At 32.2% G+C, this 20,628-nt stretch overlaps 1 protein-coding gene across 4 annotated transcripts in view; it reads right to left on the reverse strand.

Annotated features, from left to right (window-relative positions):
• The window catches only part of LOC105298426 (cytochrome P450 20A1), a 45,428-nt gene continuing 24,800 nt past the window's right edge, over nt 1-20,628 (reverse strand). For 3 of the 4 annotated variants that reach the window (XM_011369700.2, XM_023536310.1, XM_023536309.1), the window contains 6 exons: nt 20,450-20,504; nt 17,680-17,800; nt 15,064-15,175; nt 13,845-13,909; nt 4,184-4,273; nt 1-4,034 (listed from right to left, as the gene is read on the reverse strand). In XM_011369700.2, the coding sequence (XP_011368002.1) occupies nt 3,884-4,034; nt 4,184-4,273; nt 13,845-13,909; nt 15,064-15,175; nt 17,680-17,800; nt 20,450-20,504 (594 nt within the window). In that variant the 3' untranslated portion in view covers nt 1-3,883. The remainder of the gene's footprint in view (nt 4,035-4,183; nt 4,274-13,844; nt 13,910-15,063; nt 15,176-17,679; nt 17,801-20,449; nt 20,505-20,628) is intronic. The other variant, XM_011369699.2, reaches the window with a different exon arrangement.

Below are 20,628 nucleotides of genomic sequence, written 5' to 3' on the forward strand. Positions count from 1 at the left end.
TGTTTGAAATTAAGTGAAAAACTATATTGTTATAATTACAATAAGTAAAAAGCACATGTATGTGCAAACAGGAAAAAGTTTAAACAGGTGTACAATTGTGATTGAGTTGGCAGCATTCATTTTCTTAAGATTTCTTTTAATATTGCTGTCACAGTACTTTTAACCATTTTCTTTACCTATTATGAACAGTATATCATTTGAAACTATTGCTTGATTCCCTTCTAATTAAGAACAAAATACACCAATAAACCCCACTGAAGATATTAAGATAATTTGAAGTTTAGATCTTTTATTGTTTCTTAGCTAGTATTCAGCTATCTTCATTTACAGCATTCTAGCAGGAATGAAAAACTATTTCAGTTTGTCACTGAACCTACTGTTATGCTCTAAAGACTAAAAGAGATAGGTATATAAAGTATTTGGTTTGTAACAACTGCCTGTTCTAATCCTACTCTACTTTCAGCTCAACTATTACTGTAAAGTTTCAGTCTCACTCCTTTTTATCAGTGCAGGTCAGTCAAAGCCATTCAAAGCAACACTGTATTAAGCCTTTTTGGCTGTGCAGATTTCCTCTGACTTCTGTAGTAACAGTAACTCCTTTGTTGTCATATCTCCGCCAACCCCCACCCCCACCCTAAAGTCCTCCCCTTCTATCTTAATAATTGGTCTTAGTAACTTAAGAAACAGGCATAGGACTGGCTAGGAAGAAAAATCAGGTCACTGTCACTTTGTTTACATTATAAAAACCTGCCCTTGAAAATTTCTCTCACAGTTTTACCTTCTCACAGCTACTAAACAAATCTTTAATGCTACTGGTCATGTCCTCAGTTTTACACACTGGGTAGACTTGTGTTTTTTAAGTGGTTTCAGTCTGTCAACAAAGTCACACATGAAAAAAGTACATTTTATAGGTTAACAGTGCTTTTTATGGATCTAGAGTAAAAACTAAAGATGTCCTTAGGGAAGAATCTTAATCTGTTTGCCCCAGAGTCCAAAAACAACAAAGATTCTTAAGATTCTTCTTAAAAGTTAAACTGTCATCTCAATTTCAATTTAATTATACTGAAGATTTTTCTTAGAATAGGGGTGTAATTTCATTTCTTAAATGCTCGTTGTAACACCTAGATTGTTTTATGACTTTAGTAACTTAGATGTACAAAATATAACTGTTTTGATAGAATGGATGGAGAAGGATATTTTAAAAGTTGAAAAATATAACAAGAATATCAGAAAACATAAAGAGCAGTAAGAATTTCAAAAATCTGTGCTTACATTCTGAGTGAGAATACTAATGTTCTGGTTGTAGAAAATGCTATTGTTCATAATATACTAAATGAAGAAAACTCCATATATGCGTGAAAAAATTGTATGTGGATAAAAAAGAGAGTAGAAGGATCTATCTCAGAAGCTTGACACTGGCTAATTTCAAGTACTGGAACTAGCAGTGACTGAGTTTGCTATTTCTGTGTCTCCGTATTTCCTAGATTTTTCTACAATAAACTTACATAATTTTAATAATAAAAAAGAATTTTGTTATAAAATATAAACTAAGATAAAGAAAACAAATTTTGACATAAGGTCTATAAATAAGATAGATTCTACTTATGTATTTTAAAAAATGAAACAGTATGTGAATTTTCATTTTCCCCAAACACATGCACAGATTTAATTCTGCCTTGAATTTTATTAGCACCAAGTGTGGAAGAGCCCCTTCATTACATAAAAATGTGCTGTGTTGATGTTTTTAACAATAAACTTCTGAACTATCAAAAAGGATGCAGATCAGAATCAGTGAAGAAATAGTTTTTAAAAAACCAAAAGCTACAAAACTTAAGACTCCTGGTAGAGTCATGCTGTGAGCCTTCAGTGACACTGAGGCTACTAAACTTTCAGTCACTTGATAAATACAAAGAGATGAGTAAGAACAACAATGAATGGGTAACTTATTTTATACATGATTAACAGTATTTTTATATTTTTAAATCCTCTTGAAGATGATTTTTGACTATTTTAAGTTAGTCATGTAACTATGGATAGATAACTTATTTAGCCGATTCATCTATCCTTCATTTTCCTTGATTCCAATTATTATTTGTAATTATACAGTGCTTCATTTATTGGCAACATGTCAACTCTCTGACTTTCTGGTTCAGCTGCCCTGATTCTGCCTTGATCACTGCAGATCAGGTCTCACTTACTTTAAAACTCCACTTACCTCATCTGATTTTATAGACACTAGGTTTACATATCAATTGCCTACTCTTACCTTCCACTGCCAGGTTCAAAACCAATTAAGATACTTGGATAACAAAGGAAGATGCGCTACATACACAAAACCATAGAAAACCATAGGCAGGTAAGAATAAATTTAACAATTTATTTTGAAATATATCTTTTTAGAAACATGATACTAGGAACTAAGACTACTTTTCACTTAAAATTTTAGAATTTAAATTATTCCATAGGTTAAATATTTTTTCCAGAAAATAAAGTCTATATCTAATTAAATTTCTATGTTAACCACTCATAACTAGGTCTAAAATGTTAGCTATTAACCGTAAACAGCATAAAATAACTCGGTTAACAACTAGGGTACATTCTTGAAACTGAATTTACAATCCAACGGCGTAAAAAATAAGCTCACCTGCAAACATTTATCATTTTTTCTTCCTTTCCTCTCTATCTACCTTGGCATATTTCCTTGTTTTTTTATTTTTTTTAATGTATTTTTTGAAAAAGAATTAAGAATATAACAACAAAAAGTGGACTAAAATACAATGCTATCAATAAAGTATTAAAAATAAAACTTACCATTACTAAAATGTAAATTCTCAAAGATACTTAAAATAGTTTTCAAATAGCCCCAATATTTCTTTGCTTACTAGTGAGATTGATCATTTTTCTAAGTTTATTAGCTATTTCCTCCTGTAAAAGCTGCTTATTCATGTCTTTTTTCCATTTATCAATTTTATATTTTCTTATCAATATGTATGAGCTCTTTATAAGTAACATGGTTATTATCCCTTTCTGTCATATATTTTACAATTTCCACCCATATTTGTTTTCTTTTTAATCGGTTTTGGTTTTTGGTTAGTGCTCTCTGATTTCTTAATCATGAATTCATTATGTTAAGTATATAACAATAATAAATAAATTTAGGAATTCTATTTTTTTCCACGAGTGAAAATTAGTGGGGTAATTTAGTACTAATAAGATTTCCAGCAAAACAGAAAGACAAACTTCAATCTTAGTTTGTCACCTGGGAAAAGCACTTCAGAAACACATTCAAAACAACTGTATTATTTTCAAAATGATCAGTCCTGTATAAGTCATGAAATGAACACTATTGTCCAGGGAGGCATAAGAATACCAAATACAAGATAGGTTACCCAATGATTACTCAAACCTAATAACAATGATTAAACACAAATAATTTATACTGAAAAATTAAATATGTTAATCCAAGGAATACAATTATGGAAAGTCCTTTGTTTTCCCTTTAAGGAGTTTCATTGGAAGTATGAAAAGGAGTAAGATTATGTTTCTTTTTATGAATATTCAGAAAACATGATTCCCCAAATTATGCAAAATAGTTTTTCTTCATGAATAATTTTAAAGATAAAACCAAGATAAAACATAGAAAAATAGTAACATAGAAAGTGCTAAGACAAAAATTAAAAGCTTCCCATTAAAATTATCACTATATTGATGCAATAAGTATAAGTGTATATCATGCATTAAGAAAATCTGATATACAAAAATCCAAATTTACTTAATAAAGTATAATAGGTGCTTATATTACACAATCATATTTGGTTTATAAAAGGATTCAATACAAATTTCTAAATGGTTATTTTCCTCAACAAAACTAAATGTATAAAATTTAGTATCTCTTTGACACAGTGATCCAAGCTTCTTCCTTGGACGATGTTACCAGCTCATATTTAGTTTCAATAACTTGTCCCTCTACTGAAAGTAGGTGTAGTCTCCTCATCAATACACTCAGAAGTACTGTAGTCACCATATAAGCAAACCTAGTCAGGAAGAAAGCAGCCTCGTTACTAAAGATTAACAATTACATTTTAATTATACAGATTGCTCATTCTCATCAACATTGATCATCAAATTTATAAGTACAAAGTCTAACATCTTTCCTTTCACTTTACTTCTTCTGTCATCTCACCTCAGCTCTGGGCATTCCTGTGTGCCTGAGAATCCAAGCAAGGAGAAAGTTTTCATTATCGATTCGTCATCAAAACGGTCTGGATCAAACCTAAAAAGATTTGGGGCTAATTTAACAGAGCTCCATTGGGATTTTACATATTTACACTATAAGAACACAGGTAGATAACAAAGTTTAAAAACTAATGAAAATAGAAACTGCTGGCACATTATATTTAATTTTCACCTATTATTATGTCCCCAAATTACTGAATATTATATATATTTAGTTTCTTTCTGCTTACTTTATTATTCCAAACAATAGATAAAAAATACATTTCTGTGAAACCAGCAATGAGTATAACTGTAACACAAGTTTACATCATTTTATGAGATATAAGGATAAAACATACAAAATCACATAATGAATATTTAAATTTAAAAGTGTTAGAAATATCAGTTACATGAGACCATCATTAATATGCAAGGCATTTTATGTTGCTTCGTTAATTAAATTTATTCCTTAAAACTGGAGACACCAGACTTAAAATTATATTCAGCAATTTAATTACATTACATCTGCACTTACTGATGAGTGAGAAAAATGAAGAGGCAAAGGTTTTTTATTGTACAGATTTCACTCTGAAAACTGTCACAGGGAAAATGAATATACTAAAACAAAACAAATAAACCATCCATTACTGAGCATAAAATTCCCTCTCAAATACAAATGTTTTTAGGAGATCTAAACTCTATGAGAGAAAAAGAAAATTCTCTTTCATTTCATTTTTAAAAAGTATAAATTACTTTTCATTTTTGGAACGCACTTCTTATATTATAGTTCATATAAAAATTATATCTAATTTAATGTTTTTCCTTTTATAAACTATCTTGAAAATAGAAACTCTAAATGTTTATCCAAAGATGTCTATCATTTTCAGATTAAAAGAATCAAACTTGATTTTTCCAATTATTTTGTAAAACACAATTTTTCAACAAAACAAATAGACAACTGATTGCTGATATATAAAGAACTCATACAACTCAACAACAAAAAAATAATCCAATTAAAAAATGGGCAGACAAAAAAAGAAAAAAATGGGCAAAAGACCTGAACAGACACTTCTCCAAAAAGGAAAAATAGATGGCTAATAGACTTATGAAAAGATGCTCAAGGTTGCTAATCATCAGAGAAATGCAAATTAAAACCACAATGAGATATCACCTCACACCTGTCAGAACGGCTATCATCAATAAATTAAAAAACAACAAGTGTTGGTGAGGATGTGGAGAAAAAAGGGAACACTCATACATTGTTGGTGGGATCGCAAACTGGTACAGCCGCTATGGAAAACAGAATGGAGGTTTCTCAAAAAATTAAAAATGGATATACTTTCTGACCCAGCAATTTCACTTCTGGGTATTTATCCAAAGAAAACCAAAACAATAATTTGTAAAAATCTATGCACCCCAATATTCATGGCAGCACAATTTACAATAGCCATGATATTGAAGCAACCTAAATGCCTATCAACAGATGATTGGATAAATAAATTATGGTTCATATATAAAATGGAATATTATCCAGCCATTAAAAAAATGAAATCCTACCATTCGCAACAACATGGATGTACCTAGAGGTTATTATGCTGAGTGAAATTAAGTCAGACAAAGAAAAATACCATGTGATTTCACTTATATGCAGAATCCAAGGAACAAAAAGAACAAACTAATCAAAAACAGACTCACAAAAATAGTGGACAATTTGGTGACAGACAGAGCAGAGGGGCGTTGGTGGGCTGGAAGAATGAGGTGAAGGGTTAAAGAAATACAAATTAGTAGTTGATAGACGGTCATGGGGATGGGGAGCATGGCATAGGAAATGCAATTACCATTAATATGTTGGCTAGGTGGAAGGCCAGGGGAGGAAGGGAGCAATTGGGGGGATTGTTTTATGAACTATATTGATGTCTAACCAATGCACTGTATACTTGATACTAATTAAAATAAATTAATTAATTTAAAAATAAAAAAACAGCAACTCATAATTTTAAAGATTAAAAATAAAATAAAAACCAAAATGATTACTTATTTTTTTCAGCTTCAATGAAGCATAATTGACAAATAAAATTGTAATATACTTAAACTGTACAATATGACATCTGCACACATTGTGAAAGGATTACCATCCTCAAATTAATTAACCCATCCATCACATTAGTTACCATTTCATGTGCATTATGAGAACACTTAATTTCTACATTCCCAGCAAATTTCAATTATACTATATAGTATTATCAACCATAGTCACTATTTTATATATTAGATCCTTAGACCTTATTCATCTCGAAAATGAGTTTGTACCCTTTTATCAGGTATTCCCTATATCCCCCCAACTCCCCATCCCCATGACCATTCTACTCTGTTTCTATATGTCTGACTTTTTTTTTTCTATTTTAGATTACACATATAAGTGATACCTTGCAATATTTATCTTTCTCTGTCTAGCTCATTTCACTTAACATAATACCCTCCAGGTTTATCCATGGTGTGAAAATAGCAGGATTTCCTTCTTTTGTGAGGCTGAAAAACATTCTACTTAGGCTGTTTCCATACTTGTGAATAATGCTGCAATGAACATGGAAGTACAGATATCTCTTCAAGATGATTTTGTTTCTTTTGAACATATACTCAGAAGTGTCACTGCTGGACCATATGATAGCTCAATTTTTAATTTCTTGAGGAACCTCCATGCTATTTTTCATAGTGGCTGTACCAGTTTATATTCACACCAACAGTATTTGTTGTCTTGTCTTCTTGACGATAGCCATCCTAACAGCTGTGAGGTGATCTCTCTTTTGGTTTTGATTTGCAATTCTCTGATTAGTGATGTTGAGCACCTTTTCATGTACCTGTTGGCCATTTCATTTGCATGTCTTCTTTGTAAAAATGTCTATTCAGGTCCTTTCCCCATTTTTTACTATTGTGTTATAGGAGTTCCTTATATTTTTTGGATGTTAACCCTATATCGGATATGTGGTTGGCAAATATTTTCCCCCATTCCATAGGATGCCTTTTCATTTTGTTGATGGTTTCCTTTCCCGTGTAGATGCCTTTTAGTTTGCCATAGTTCTACTTGCTTATCCTGACTTTTGTTGCCTTTGCTTTTGGTGTCAAATCTAAAAATCACTGCCATGAACTATGTGAAGGATCTTACCCCTCTGTTTTCTTCCAGGGGTTTTAAGGTTTTAGGTTTTACATTCAAGTCTTATTCCATTTGCCTGTTGTAAGACAGGAGTCCAGTGTCATTCTCTTATAATGTGGATATCCAGTTTTCCATGTACCATTTATTGATGATGCTCTTTCCACCACTGTATATTCTTGCCTCATTTGTTGAAAATTAACTGATCACAAATGCATGGGTTTATTTTTGGGCTCTGCATTCTATGTGTCTATGTGTCTCTGATCTACTTCTGTTTTTATGTCAGTACCATACTATTTTGATTACTGTAGCTTTGGAATATAGTTTGAAATTGGGAGGTATGATGTCTCTGCCTTTGTTCTTTTTCAAGACTGCTTTGGCTATTTTGGGCCTTTTGTGGTTCTATATGAATTAAAAATTAATTCTATTTCTGTAAAAAGTGACACTGGAATTTTTGATAGGGATTTTACTTAATTTGTAATCATTTGGCTAGGAAGAATATTTTAACAATATTAATTCTTCCAATCCATGAACACAGATTACTTTTCCATTTATTTGAGTCTTATTCAATTACTTCCATCAGTATTCAGTACATAGATCTTTCACCTTCTTATTTGAATATATTCCTAAGTGTTTTACTCTTTTTGATGCTATTGTATTTGAAATTGTTATCTTAATTTTTCTTTCTGATAACTTGTTGTTAATATATAGAAATGCAATTGATTTTCATACAGATGGTCCCCAATGTAAAATTGTTTGACTTAGGATTTTTCAACATCACGATAATGTAAAAGCAATATGCATAAATTCCATGAGATAGCCAACACTTTATTATAAAATAGGCTTTGTTAAATGATTTTGCCCAACAATAGGCTAATGTAAGTGTTCCGAGCACATTTAAGGTAGGCTAGGCTAAGCTATGATATTTGGTAGGTGAAGTATATTAAATACATTTTCAATTTACGGTATTTTCAAATTACAACAGGTTTATCAGGACATGGCCTCGTCGTAAGTCAAGTAAGATCTGGATATTCATTTTGTATCATGCAACTTTACTGAATTCATTTATTAGTTCTAACAGTTTTTGGTGGCATCCTTAGGGTTTTCAATATATATCTTATCATCTGCAAATAGAGACAATTTTAATTTTTCCTTTCTGATTTAGATACCTTTTATTTCTTTTTCTTGCCTAATTGCTCTGGCTAGGACGTCCAATACTATGTTGAATGAAAGTAGTGAGTGGGTATCCTTGTCTTTCTCCTGATTTTAGAGGAAAAGCTTTCAGCCTTTAACCAGAGTATGATGTTAGCAGTAGGCTTGTTATACATAGCCTTTATTATGTTGAGGCGCAATCCTTCTATCTCTAATTTGAGAGTTTTCATCATAAAAGGATATTTAATTTTGTCAAATGCTTGGTATATTTTATGTTTCTAGGAATTTATTTCTCCCAGGTTATCTATCTTATTAGCATAAAATTGTTCATAGTATTCTCTTATGATTATTAGAATTCATGTTATCAGTTGTAATGTCTCTTTTCATTTATAGTTTTATTTATTTAAGCTTTCACTTTTTCTTAGTCTAGCTAAAGTTCTGTCAATTTTGTCTTTTCAAAAAACCAGCTCTTACTTTCATTGAGATTTTCTATTATGTTTCCAGTCTCTATTTCATTTATTTCCACTCTGAGATTTATTTTCTTCCTTTTACTAATTTTAGGCTTTGTTGTTCTTCTACTTCTTTGAGGTAAAAAGTTAAGATGTTTATTTGAGATCTTCCTTTCCTCTTAATGTAGGTTTTTATTGCCATAAACTTCTCTTAGAACTGCTTTTGCTACATCACATAAGTTTTGATGTGTTTTTATTTGTCCTAAGATATTTTCAAATTTTTTTGAATTTATTCTTTGACCCATTGTTTGGTGGCATGTTGTTTTATCTCCAACTATCTGTGAATTTTCCAGTTTTCTTCTTGTAATTGATTTCCTGTTTCATACTGGATCTTTTTTTCCCCAATAAAATAATCGGTTTTTTTTTTCTGGGATTTTGAAACATTTAATCAAAAGAGAATATAGCATTTTAAGTTAGGTTTACAAACGACACATTCTCAATATTAGCAATTTATCTATTTACACATTGTCTAACAAAATAAGGTTTATCAGGACATCAACAAGATATTTAAGAGTTCATTATAAGCCATACAGCTCTCTGCAAATAAGTTATCAAGTTTAATTATAACAAACGACTGTGAACAAATTTAACTATTATAAAAACATTAAATACAATCCTCTGGAAACAGACATTATATACACAGCTGTTTTTTCAGTGAAATTCTTTCTGTTCTCCCACAGTCTTATGGAGGGGGGGTTGTAAATAACATGTTGTCTTTCTCCTGCTACTTTTAAGATTTTATCTGTCTTTAACTTTTGACAATTTAATTATAATGTGTCTTGGTGTGAGTCCCTTTAGATTTATTTTTAGTACTCTTTGGGCTTCCTAGATCCAGAAGGGAAGTTTTCAGCCATTATTTCTTTGAATAAGCTTTCTCTGCTCCTTTTTCTCTTTCTTCTCCTTCTCGGACACCTACGATGTGTATATTTGTCTGCTTGGTGGTTTCTCACAAGTCCCTTAAGCTATCTTCACTCTTTTTTATTCTTTTATCTTTTTGTTCCCTTGATTAAATGAATTCCACTGCCCTGTCTTCAAATTTGCTGATCATTTCTTCCACTTAATCTAGTCTGCTGTTGAACCCCTCTATAGAATTTTTCAGTTCTGTTATTGCATTTTCCCACTCTATGATTTGTTTGGTACTTTTTAAGTATTTTCTATCTCTTTTTAAAATTCTCACTTTGTTCATGCATTGTTCTCCTGACCTCTGTGACCATGATTATGGCTGTTATACTGAATTCTCTATTGTGTAAATCACTTACATCAAAAAGCAAAGTAAGATTTTTCTTTGTTCTTTGGAACATATTCCCTTATTTTCTATGACTCTCTGTGTTGGTTTCCTCACATTAGATAAAACAGCCACTTCTTCCAGCCTTGACAGCAGTCTTGTGTAGGAGATAAACCTCGTTAGTTAGCCCAGCCTGAGTTCCTGGTTGTCTCTAACTTTTGTGATTACTCAAGCTGTCATCTTCATTTGTAGTGGCTCCTAGGAGGTGAGAGTATGCCAAGTCCTGTCTACATCCAAAAGGACAGGAACATAGTCAGCACCCAGATGCAGCCTGATTAGAAGATGTAGTCAAAACCCTTTCCAAGGAGAAACTGGGAGATGGCCATTTCTGTCTGTTCCCTCTGCATGGAGCCCAGGTGTTTACCCACAGGGGGTGCTCCTGTATCCATTTAAAAATGGTTTGTTATAATCTTGTGGGACTTGTGAATTAAGTCCTGCTGGCTATCATAGCTAGGTGATGATGGCCTATCCCTCAAGCAGCAGCCATAAAAGTTGAACTGCTAGATATGCAGACAAGCTCCTTCATGGGAAATAGTGGTGAGCTGGCTTTATTGTTGGAGCAAGTGGAGAGAGAAGGCAGTGGAAGTGCCCACTAGGTATTTTGAGCTCAGGGGAAGATCAGAGTCAGCACCTAGATGTGTGGTAATTAAAAGTCAGACCCTGAGCCAGCTACTTGTGAAGTATGCAGTCAAACCCCTTCCAAAGAAAGACTAGGAGATGGCCATTTTTTGTCTGTTCCCTCTGCACTGGACCTTGGGAGTCAGACACAGCAAATATCTGCATGCCTGTTAACAACTGCTTCTTTGTTTGCTATAGTCCTGTAGGAATTATGAACATTAAGACCCACTGGCTATATGAGCTAGCTCATTTGGGCATGTTCCTCATATGGAAGCTGTAAGAGTTGGGGCACCAGATGTGTGCACAGAGGAGATGCTGGAAACCTGGTTTTATTGTTGGAAGGGGCCAAAGGAAGGAGCCCACTGGCTCCATAAGGCTCTGGCGATGATCACAGTCAGTACCTAGATGAATGCTAATTAGAAGATAGACCCTCAGGCAGCAGCTTATAAGGTATGCAGTCAACTTCCTTCCAGGAAAAAATGGAGATGAGCATTTTTGCCTTCTCCCTCTGTGCTGAGCCCTGGGGGATAGCCACTGTGAGTGCTTGTGCTCCCATCATGCTCCCTTTAGGAACTGATTCATCATTTGCTGAAGTCCTGTGGGACTCATGATCACAAGCCCCGATAGCTTTCAAAGCAAGGTGTTTTGGGAGCCTATTCCTCAAGTGAGAGTCTTCAAAGTTGGGACATTAAAGGTATGGTCCAAAACCCTTTAATTCTCAAGGAAATGCTAGAATCAGGTTCCCTCCTGAATATATGGCACTGTGCTAGGGATAGGATTTATGGCAAGAGTGTCTCAGCCTTTCCTACTACTTTCAATGTGGGTATTTTCTCAGCTAGTTTCTAAATTTCTCTAAGAGAAAATTGCTCATGTATAGATATATGTTCAGTGTGTCTGCAGGAATAGGGAAATTCAGGAGCCTACTATGTCACAATCTTGCTCTTGGTCCATACCGAGATTTCTGATGTTTGCCTTCATTCTTTTCTGTTGAGAATTTTATTTTAGTTTGGTTTGTACAAGTTGACAATATTTCATCATTTGGTATAGAGTATTATTTACATTATTACCCATTTAAGTCATAGAAATTGACCAAATTGACCCAGGGTTTCTTGCTCTAAAACACTGCCAATATTCTAACAGTAATAATGCACTTATATGTATTTTTTTATAGATTAATCATATCTAGACATTTTTATATAGGAAGACTACATTAATGTCAGTTACTCATTCAAAAAGAAAACATAAAAACCGCAATAAAATAGCACCACATACGTATTAGACTAAAATTTTTTTAAAATAGTGATAATAGTTAATGCTATTGAGGTTGCTGAGAAACTGAACCTCTCAAACACAACTGGTGAGAATCTCTGAAAAAAAGCCTAGCAGTTTTTAGCAAAACTAAACATGCACTAAGCATATAACCCAGCAATTGTATTCTTGGGCATTTATCCAAAAGAAATGAAACCCTACGTTCACACAAAAACCTGTATACAAATACTCATAGCAGCTCCATTCATAATAGCAAAATACTAGAAACAACCCAAATGTCCTTTAGTGGGTGAAAGGCTGAACAAAATCTGGTACATCCACACCACAGATACTACTCAGCCATAAAAAGATATGCAACATCCCACACTGACCTCAAGAGCATCAGGTTCAGTGAAAAAAGTCAATCTCTTCTTCCTCCTCTGTGTGACAATTATATTTAAATGTAATTAGTCAACTGTCTCCACTCAATATCTCAGTCCTCTGTACATTTCTGTTAGTACGAATTGTCTCTCAGGGATCATCTCAAGGTGCTGACAAGATTTATCTCTGAACCTTCCACAAGGGACGGGGAAGGAAGTCCCCAACTTCGAAAAGCTTTCCCTTTGCATATAACATTATTACTAACATTTCCTAAATTTGATTACATTTGAGCCCTAAAAATGATTTCCATATTTTGGCATAGCTACCTTTCAGTATTTTTAATTTGTAACCTAGATTCTCTGAGTGTTTTAAGAAAGGAAATACTGTCCAAAGTGCCAACAAAGTTTACATTTTTCATTACAATTTATTAAAAATGTGGCCTTTTTCCATATGCGAATTTTTTAAAAAATTTTAAAATTTCAAAGTTTGTTTTTCAAATTATGAGCATATATTTCCCACCTATGTACATCTTTAATTTTGCTATAAAAACCACTTGGAATATAAAATTTACCTAATTTTTACTTATAGCATATTTTGAAGGATTGCTATTTCATTAATAGATTTCCTTTAATATCATTATAAGATTCAAAACTAAAATGATAGATACACTTAATACGCCCCATTGTTAATCCCCAGAAGTAGGTTTCCTAGTACTTTAACCATGCATCAACCCTGTCCCACTGCCTTTCACACTGCTGTTTTACCCACAATCAACTCAATATACAACCTTCTTCCAGGGCAATAAATTTAACCCTTTTCTTTAAAGCAGATTGTACGAGATGCCTATCTAAGAAGCAAACAAAAGCAGCTCTGTCTTCAACTTTTCTTTCCCTTGCCATTCTCACAAAAAAACACATAGAGGCAAAACCTATTTTCTGAATTTGACTAAAGAGTTTAATAATTGAGACCAAGAGCAGAAAAAAAAAAATCTGCATAAACAGTACCCACTTAACCAAAAAAAAGAAAAGAATTCCAAAATTCCATTGTAGAATTTAGGTGATTAAATAGGTCTTAGGATAAAGTGGTAAAGGGAGAGACAAAAAGTAGCAGCCAGCAGATTCATCAAAGAAAAAGTAGTGAGCACAAGATATAAAGGGAAGTCAGTGGCTTTCTTTTGTTGTATCATTGTCACATATGGAATTTTCTCCTCAAAACTTAAAAAAGGAATACACAACATGCAAATACATAAAAATCAATAATCATAATGACAATGACAGATATTTCATACTTGTATGGTGATGGCCAAGTACTTGGATCCTGAAGCACCACACCAAGGGCATAAAGGACAAGGGTCTGTGAAAAAAAATTACTCTGGTTAGTCAAGGCCTAGCAGAGACAGAATGACTCCCGAAAGTCAACTCGTCCTAAACGTTCTTTTAACATAGATAATGAATATAAATTAAAACTATAAAATAATAGAAGAAAACACAAGCCATTTTTCTGGTGATCTTGTAGTGCAGAAGGCAAAACTAAGCATGTCACAAAATCTGGAAGCCTAAAGTAACTATATGAAAATTTAAAAACTGCATCCAGTAAAAACAAAACATACCATAAGCACCAGTAAAAGATAAATAATAAAAGGAAAAAATATTTGCCATAGAACTGATGGTATGAATAATATACAAAAGACATACAGGCTCAGGAGAAAGAAGAGTGAGTTTTAGCATATAATTCACAAAAGAAGAAATACAAACTGTTAATGATCAGCTACTCAATCTCACCAATGATTAGGGTAAGGGACATTAAAATAACAAGGCAATTTTTCATATAAGATTCATAAAATATGTAGAGGATTCATAAACCCACAAGTGGTAAGGATATGGAGACAAAAAGCATTCTCATACATTGTTGCTAAAAATATAAATTGCCACTTAGACAGCAATTTAAATTTAACATGCATATATACTTTGACCCCAAAACTCCATTTCTAAGGCTCTACCCAATACCTCTAAAAGCATATAATTTGTATTAAAAAAAAAAAAGTCCACCTAAATTTCCATCTATGGAGGCTGCTTAAATAAATTATGGTACATGGAATACCATGCATCTATTAAAAATAATGAGTTGTAGTTGTATCAAGTTCCAGTGGTACTAGCACTTTTCTACTAAAAGAAGAAAATTAAAGAACAATATATAAAGAGTAAACTTTCACATATAAATTCAGTTTTTAAAATACATACACATACAGAGAGTAATATATATATACACACAAAAAAAGATCTATAAAAGTACACTCTAAACTATTAACAGCAGTACCTATGGGGAAGGGACTTTTCTTTTATATTATTTGAACTTTAAAACAACCATATATTATTTTGTCACTTAAAAATGATCATCTTTAACAATGGGTAGCATTTATTGAACACTTTAAACAATAAAGTTTTAAAATATAGACTAAAAGTTGAAAAGAAAAACTGAATGACTTAAGTATACTAAATGTTTCCTACCTCTCTAGGAATAATAAATTTGTCAATCTTTCCTTCAATATCTTGAAGCCGGGCAGAAACTGGGGTCAGTTTGGCAATCCGAACAGTTTCGCAAAGCACCTGCCGACAATATCTGTTTAAAAAAAATTTTTTTTGAAGATCTTTACTTTGGGAGAGGCAGTTTGAAACGTACATACATTTCAAAATGTCATTCAACAGCTTTCATAACCTTCCTAGTTTAAATAGTCACATGATAATTGTTTTTTGCTTGAAAATATGTTATATATTAGAAGTATATAAAGTCCAGGGTGGGTAAAGATTTAAACAAATAAAAATACCTTTAAAAGTACCAGAAGAAAACTCAAAACAATAGTTTTAGGATTTTTGCGTAGAAAAGTCCTTTATTTTTAATAAAGGATTTGATGAACATTTTAATAAAAGACTTTTCTACTAAAAATTATAAAAATACTGACACAATGACAGAAACCATAAAGAAAAATACAAATAATCTATGTAGGTTTTTTTACGTATTTTCAATCATAAGTAAAATTAAAAGACAATTAGGAAAAAATATTTACAGTCAATATCTTTAATGTATAAAATCTCTTTAAAAAATCCATAATTAAAATAATCAAATACCTCAACAGAAATATGGACAGAAAATATAAAAAAGCAATTAATATAAATACAAATGGCTTGAAAACATATTAAATAATTCTTATTAACAATGAAAAAATTGCCAAAGCATTTTTTTACTTGCCAGATTAGCAAAGATGAAAAAGAATGACAATAGACAATAAAAAAATGGGGAAAAATATAATCATATTCAATTTGAAGTATTAATTGGTATCATCTTTTTGAAGGGTAACTTGGCAAGATATATAGTATTAGAATATTAAGTGTCCATAACAATGAGAAGAATAAAACTAAAATATGCTGAAATCTTGCCACGAACTAGTTCTGTTAAATAGTTTCTATGTAGTATCTCGTAATCCTTACAAGAAAATTATGGACCCTATAATTATTTTAATTCTACAGAATTAAAAAATGAGGCAATCGTTTAAGAACACAAAGCAGGTAAGTGGTGTTGACAAGACTGAAATCCAGATCTGTCTAATTTCATAATAAATAAGACATACTAATAAATATTATACTATTGCATATAGCGTTAAATAATCTCATTTCCAGAATCTTAATAGAAACAAATGGAAATATTAACAAAGATGTAAGCATAGGAATGTTGACTGTTTATAATATCTAAAAACAACAAAAACAAAGGAGGAAACATCATTCTATTTCTCTTTGAACAAATATTTATCGGGTACCTACTACATTAGAAGCACTGTGTTAGATATTCAGCTACGACACTGAACAAGACAGATGCCCTCACAGGAACTCAAAGTCTAGTTTCTTTGAGAAAAGAAGGGACCTCAAGAATGAACAGTTAAAAAGCGCAGTAGCTGTTATGACAAAGAAAGTTCAAGGTGGTAGGGAACACATGGCAGTAGCACTTAACTAGAGAAAGGACTATGCAGAGAACTAAACGCTAGGCTGAGACCTGCAGACAAAAAAGGAGTTAGCTAGAGGGGACAGGAAGAGAGAACTTAGACAAAGAAGTAGTCTGCACAAGTCAGAAGATAGAGTGCTGGACCTTTGAAGAAACAAGGGTATGAAGAGACGAGAAGTGATAAAAGATAAGGTGAGAGAGGAATGCAAGGCTTAGCTTTTGAAATGTTTCATAAGCTACGTTAGTGAGTTTAAATTTTAAGGGCAACCAGAAGTCACTGAAGGATTTTAAATTGGGAAGTCATATGATGTGACTCCCCAGAGATATAAAAATCACTAGCACAGTGATTCTCAACTTTGGCTATACATTAGATTTGGTTTTGGTCCCCGGCTATCTCTATTTTTAAAGCCCCTAAACTGATGACAGTGTTCAGTCACAGGCTCCAGTGGCACAGGCTCCAGTGGCACTCCAGACAAGCACTGATCTGCTTCCTATTACGATAGTTTTGTCTTTTCTAGAATTTCACCTAAATGAAGTCACATTGTAGGTAATCTTGGTGTTGGACTTTTTCACTTAGCATAATGAGATTTATCCATGTTGTGTCTATTTACAGTGTGTTAACTTTTTATTACTTGGTAATATTCCATGGTATAATTTATTTATTCACCAATTGATGAACATTTGGACTGCTTCCAGTTTTTTGCTATTATAAATAATACTGCTATGAACATTTGTATATAGGTCTCTGTGTAGACATTCATTTTCATTTTTCTTGGGTGAATGCCTAGAAGTAGAATCACTGGGTCATATGGGAAGTGTACATTTAACTTTACAAGATCTTACCACACTGTTTTCCTATAGGACTGTACCATCTTCCATTCCCATCGAGGCATGAATGTTCCACTTACCTGACATCACTGATACTATTTTATACAGGCTAATGTAAAGCTTTCCCAGAACTACATAAGGTTTTAAAAGTAAATTAAATTATTAAAAATCTATATGTAAATATTGTAAGTCCCATAAAGAGATATAGCTTTCCTAAATATAGCATTAGCTTTAAAATAGATAGTGAAACCAATTCAAATTGACTTTTTAATGATTTCCTCTTCCTTTTAGTGTGTTCTTACCTGAGTTCCTCAATCTTCTCTGGAGTAACAGGACCCTTCCCCAAAACTTGGTCTATCTCTTCATACAGTTTTTTCTGCACTTCTTCAGAGGTGGTTAAAAAACAGATTGCCCAGGTGCACACTAAGTGAAAATTTATATTAATAACAATGAAAATAGCTAATTCATTGATTGGGTGGAAAATAACAAAAAACTGTTTTTCTCTGATATTTCCCTTTTTTTTTCCTGATACAGTAGATAAATATTACCAAAAAAAATAAAACAAGATTGTTCACAGAATCTGTACTTCATTGAACAGAACATAAATATTTACAGAATACTCCCAAAAGAGATAGTGAAATCTGGATGATTTCTTTCTTAAAACTGGCAAGTAACTGAAGCCACTTAATATATTTTACCTTAGGTAAAATGGTAATGATAATAAACTTTACATTTGGGGTGGTATTAAATGTTGAAAACTTTGATGGATTGTCTGGTTCACTCAACCTTATGAAATCAGAAAACGAATTTGGCCATTCACTTAGGAGCCATAATGAAATCAAACTGGCAAGAGATTTACCTATAAATCAATATTGTAAATTTTTATTTGTAATGGTAGATACACTGGCTCAAGAACAGGGACTAGTTATTGCTTAGGACTGTGGTTCTCAAAAATCACCTGGGAGTTGGTTGACAGCACAACCTCACATCTACGAATTCTGATTCAGTGGGTTTACGGTGGGGTGCAAGCATCTGTACTTCTAATAAATACCACAATTATTTTGATGAACACTAAAAGTGAAAAATCATTAGCTTACGGCCTATGGATTATATTCACTGCAGAAATGAAAAGGTAAGAAAATTACATGATGAACACAAAACAGTGAGAATAGAGTAGTTACATTTCCTTTAGTAATCTACTGGGATTATAATTATTCAAAGAACAGAACCATCCAGATTTTTGTGCCTCTTTCCCTAGACTATGCTTGAGATGACTCTATCTACAACTCTACTTTTCCTATGCCAAGTACTTTTTAAAATACATTTACTAATTTCTACCTCTACTTATTATTTCTTTCCTGAGCTAAGGGCTGACTTAAATTTGTCTCAGTTAATTTTTTTAATGTTTGCCTAATTCACATATTATCCAATTCCTATGCCTGAAAGATATTTCACTTTCTGTACTAAATATTATTATCAAATAAAATCAACAGCTACCCGGTACTCAATTATTCTGATAATATACTCACACTTAGAGTTCAAAAAAACACAGGAATAACTGCCTATCGTTAACTTTTTCCTGCATATGCTTCTTTATTATGACTTTTGAGTGAACTGTAAAATTACTATTTCACAATGATATGAAAATTTGTGCAGTGTACAAGAGGTATGTGTGCAATTTTACAACAATGTACAGTAATATACATTAAAAGGTTTAGCACAAAAATTTGAACATAATAGGCATTTGTGTATCCTGCTTGACTACATCATTACTTAGAATATAACTGTATGAGCTTAATAATCTCAAACATAGGGTTCTTTTGTAGAACTCTATTAAAAATAAAGTATGACTAGGGATAGCTTAAAAATGTGATTTTTAAGCCACTTAAAATTCTTTAATTAAAATATTGAACTAAGACACAATTTTATGGTTGAAAGATACCTTGGAGATCATCTAGAGCTAAATCTTTACTTTAGAAAAGGAAAAAGTGGAGAGGTAAGTGTCTTGCTCAAGGCTAATAAGCAGCAGAAGAGGAACTTTAATTAAGGTTTCCGGCTCACCTTGCCTCTCAAAAATTTCAGAGGTGACTTAAAAACTAACCAACCCACATGTAAAGAAAGATATACTCTGAAAATTCTCCCTAAAAATTGCCAATAAGATTAAAATATTAACTCAACCTTGGAAATGGTCACTTTTTGTGGTATCTAGAGAACAACTGATTCAGATTTTTTTGAAGATCTTTAGCAAAATTACATTTTAATGTAATAAAACTTTAAGTCAAGCATTTTTTGAAAGGTTAATACATTATTTTTGACACATGCTTACCTAAATTCCATTTAATCTATAATATCTGGACATTTCTGGATGTCAAAAACTTTACAAAGGAGAAAACTTATGAGAAGTTTATATTTGTACTCAGTGTTTACAAGAAAATTCCTTAAACAGAAAGAGCTGTAAATGCAAAGCAAAGAAACAATTTTTTTAGCTTTTAAACTGTTTTAATAATTCTTTTAGCATTTTATTAGTATATTTTTATAGCTATACACAAAATTTTATAAATACTGTACGAATAAATGATACTCTGATAAACTAAAAACCAGTAAGGAAACTTAGAAACATATCACACATTTTAGAATTTTAAATAAAAATCCACCAAAAGAGGAGTTCTTTTAAATCCTGATTTCTGTGGCCTATCTCCTCTGTTGGTAGACCTTAATAATAGCAGACTGGATTGGAGTCAAAGTGAAATGCCTCAGCAGGAAATTGAAAAGCTCAATGTTCCAGCTGGAAAGGTATCAATAGCAGTTCATTTTAAAGGCACTAACTAGAATTCACAATCCATAAATTGTGTCAAAAATTTTATGGCAATGTTCAGAGGTGGCATAGAACACCTGGAGTTAAAAAAAAAAAAAAAGGTACCTGTGTGAATCAAGTCTTTCAAACAAGAATAAAAAAGATAAAGGGGTGTGGCAATCATGACTATAGGTCATACAGTGTTTCCTTTATTTTGGAATACTTTTACCTCTGTATATTTTATAATCTATCTCAAAAAGGAATCAATTTATACTTACATTTTGCAGTTATTATGCAACTGGCCAGAGAAAATATCATTGTGTCTTCTAGGATCTAGGAAACAAAACTAAGTTTAGAAAGTGTGAAATGTAAGGTGGCCTGTATTAGGCCCCACTAAATAAAATAACAGAGTATAGAATTAGAATCAAGAAAAGGAAAAATGTACATATTTCATTAC

This window comes from Pteropus vampyrus, unplaced genomic scaffold (assembly GCF_000151845.1).
Source record: "Pteropus vampyrus isolate Shadow unplaced genomic scaffold, Pvam_2.0 Scaffold152, whole genome shotgun sequence".
Lineage (NCBI taxonomy): Eukaryota > Metazoa > Chordata > Mammalia > Chiroptera > Pteropodidae > Pteropus > Pteropus vampyrus.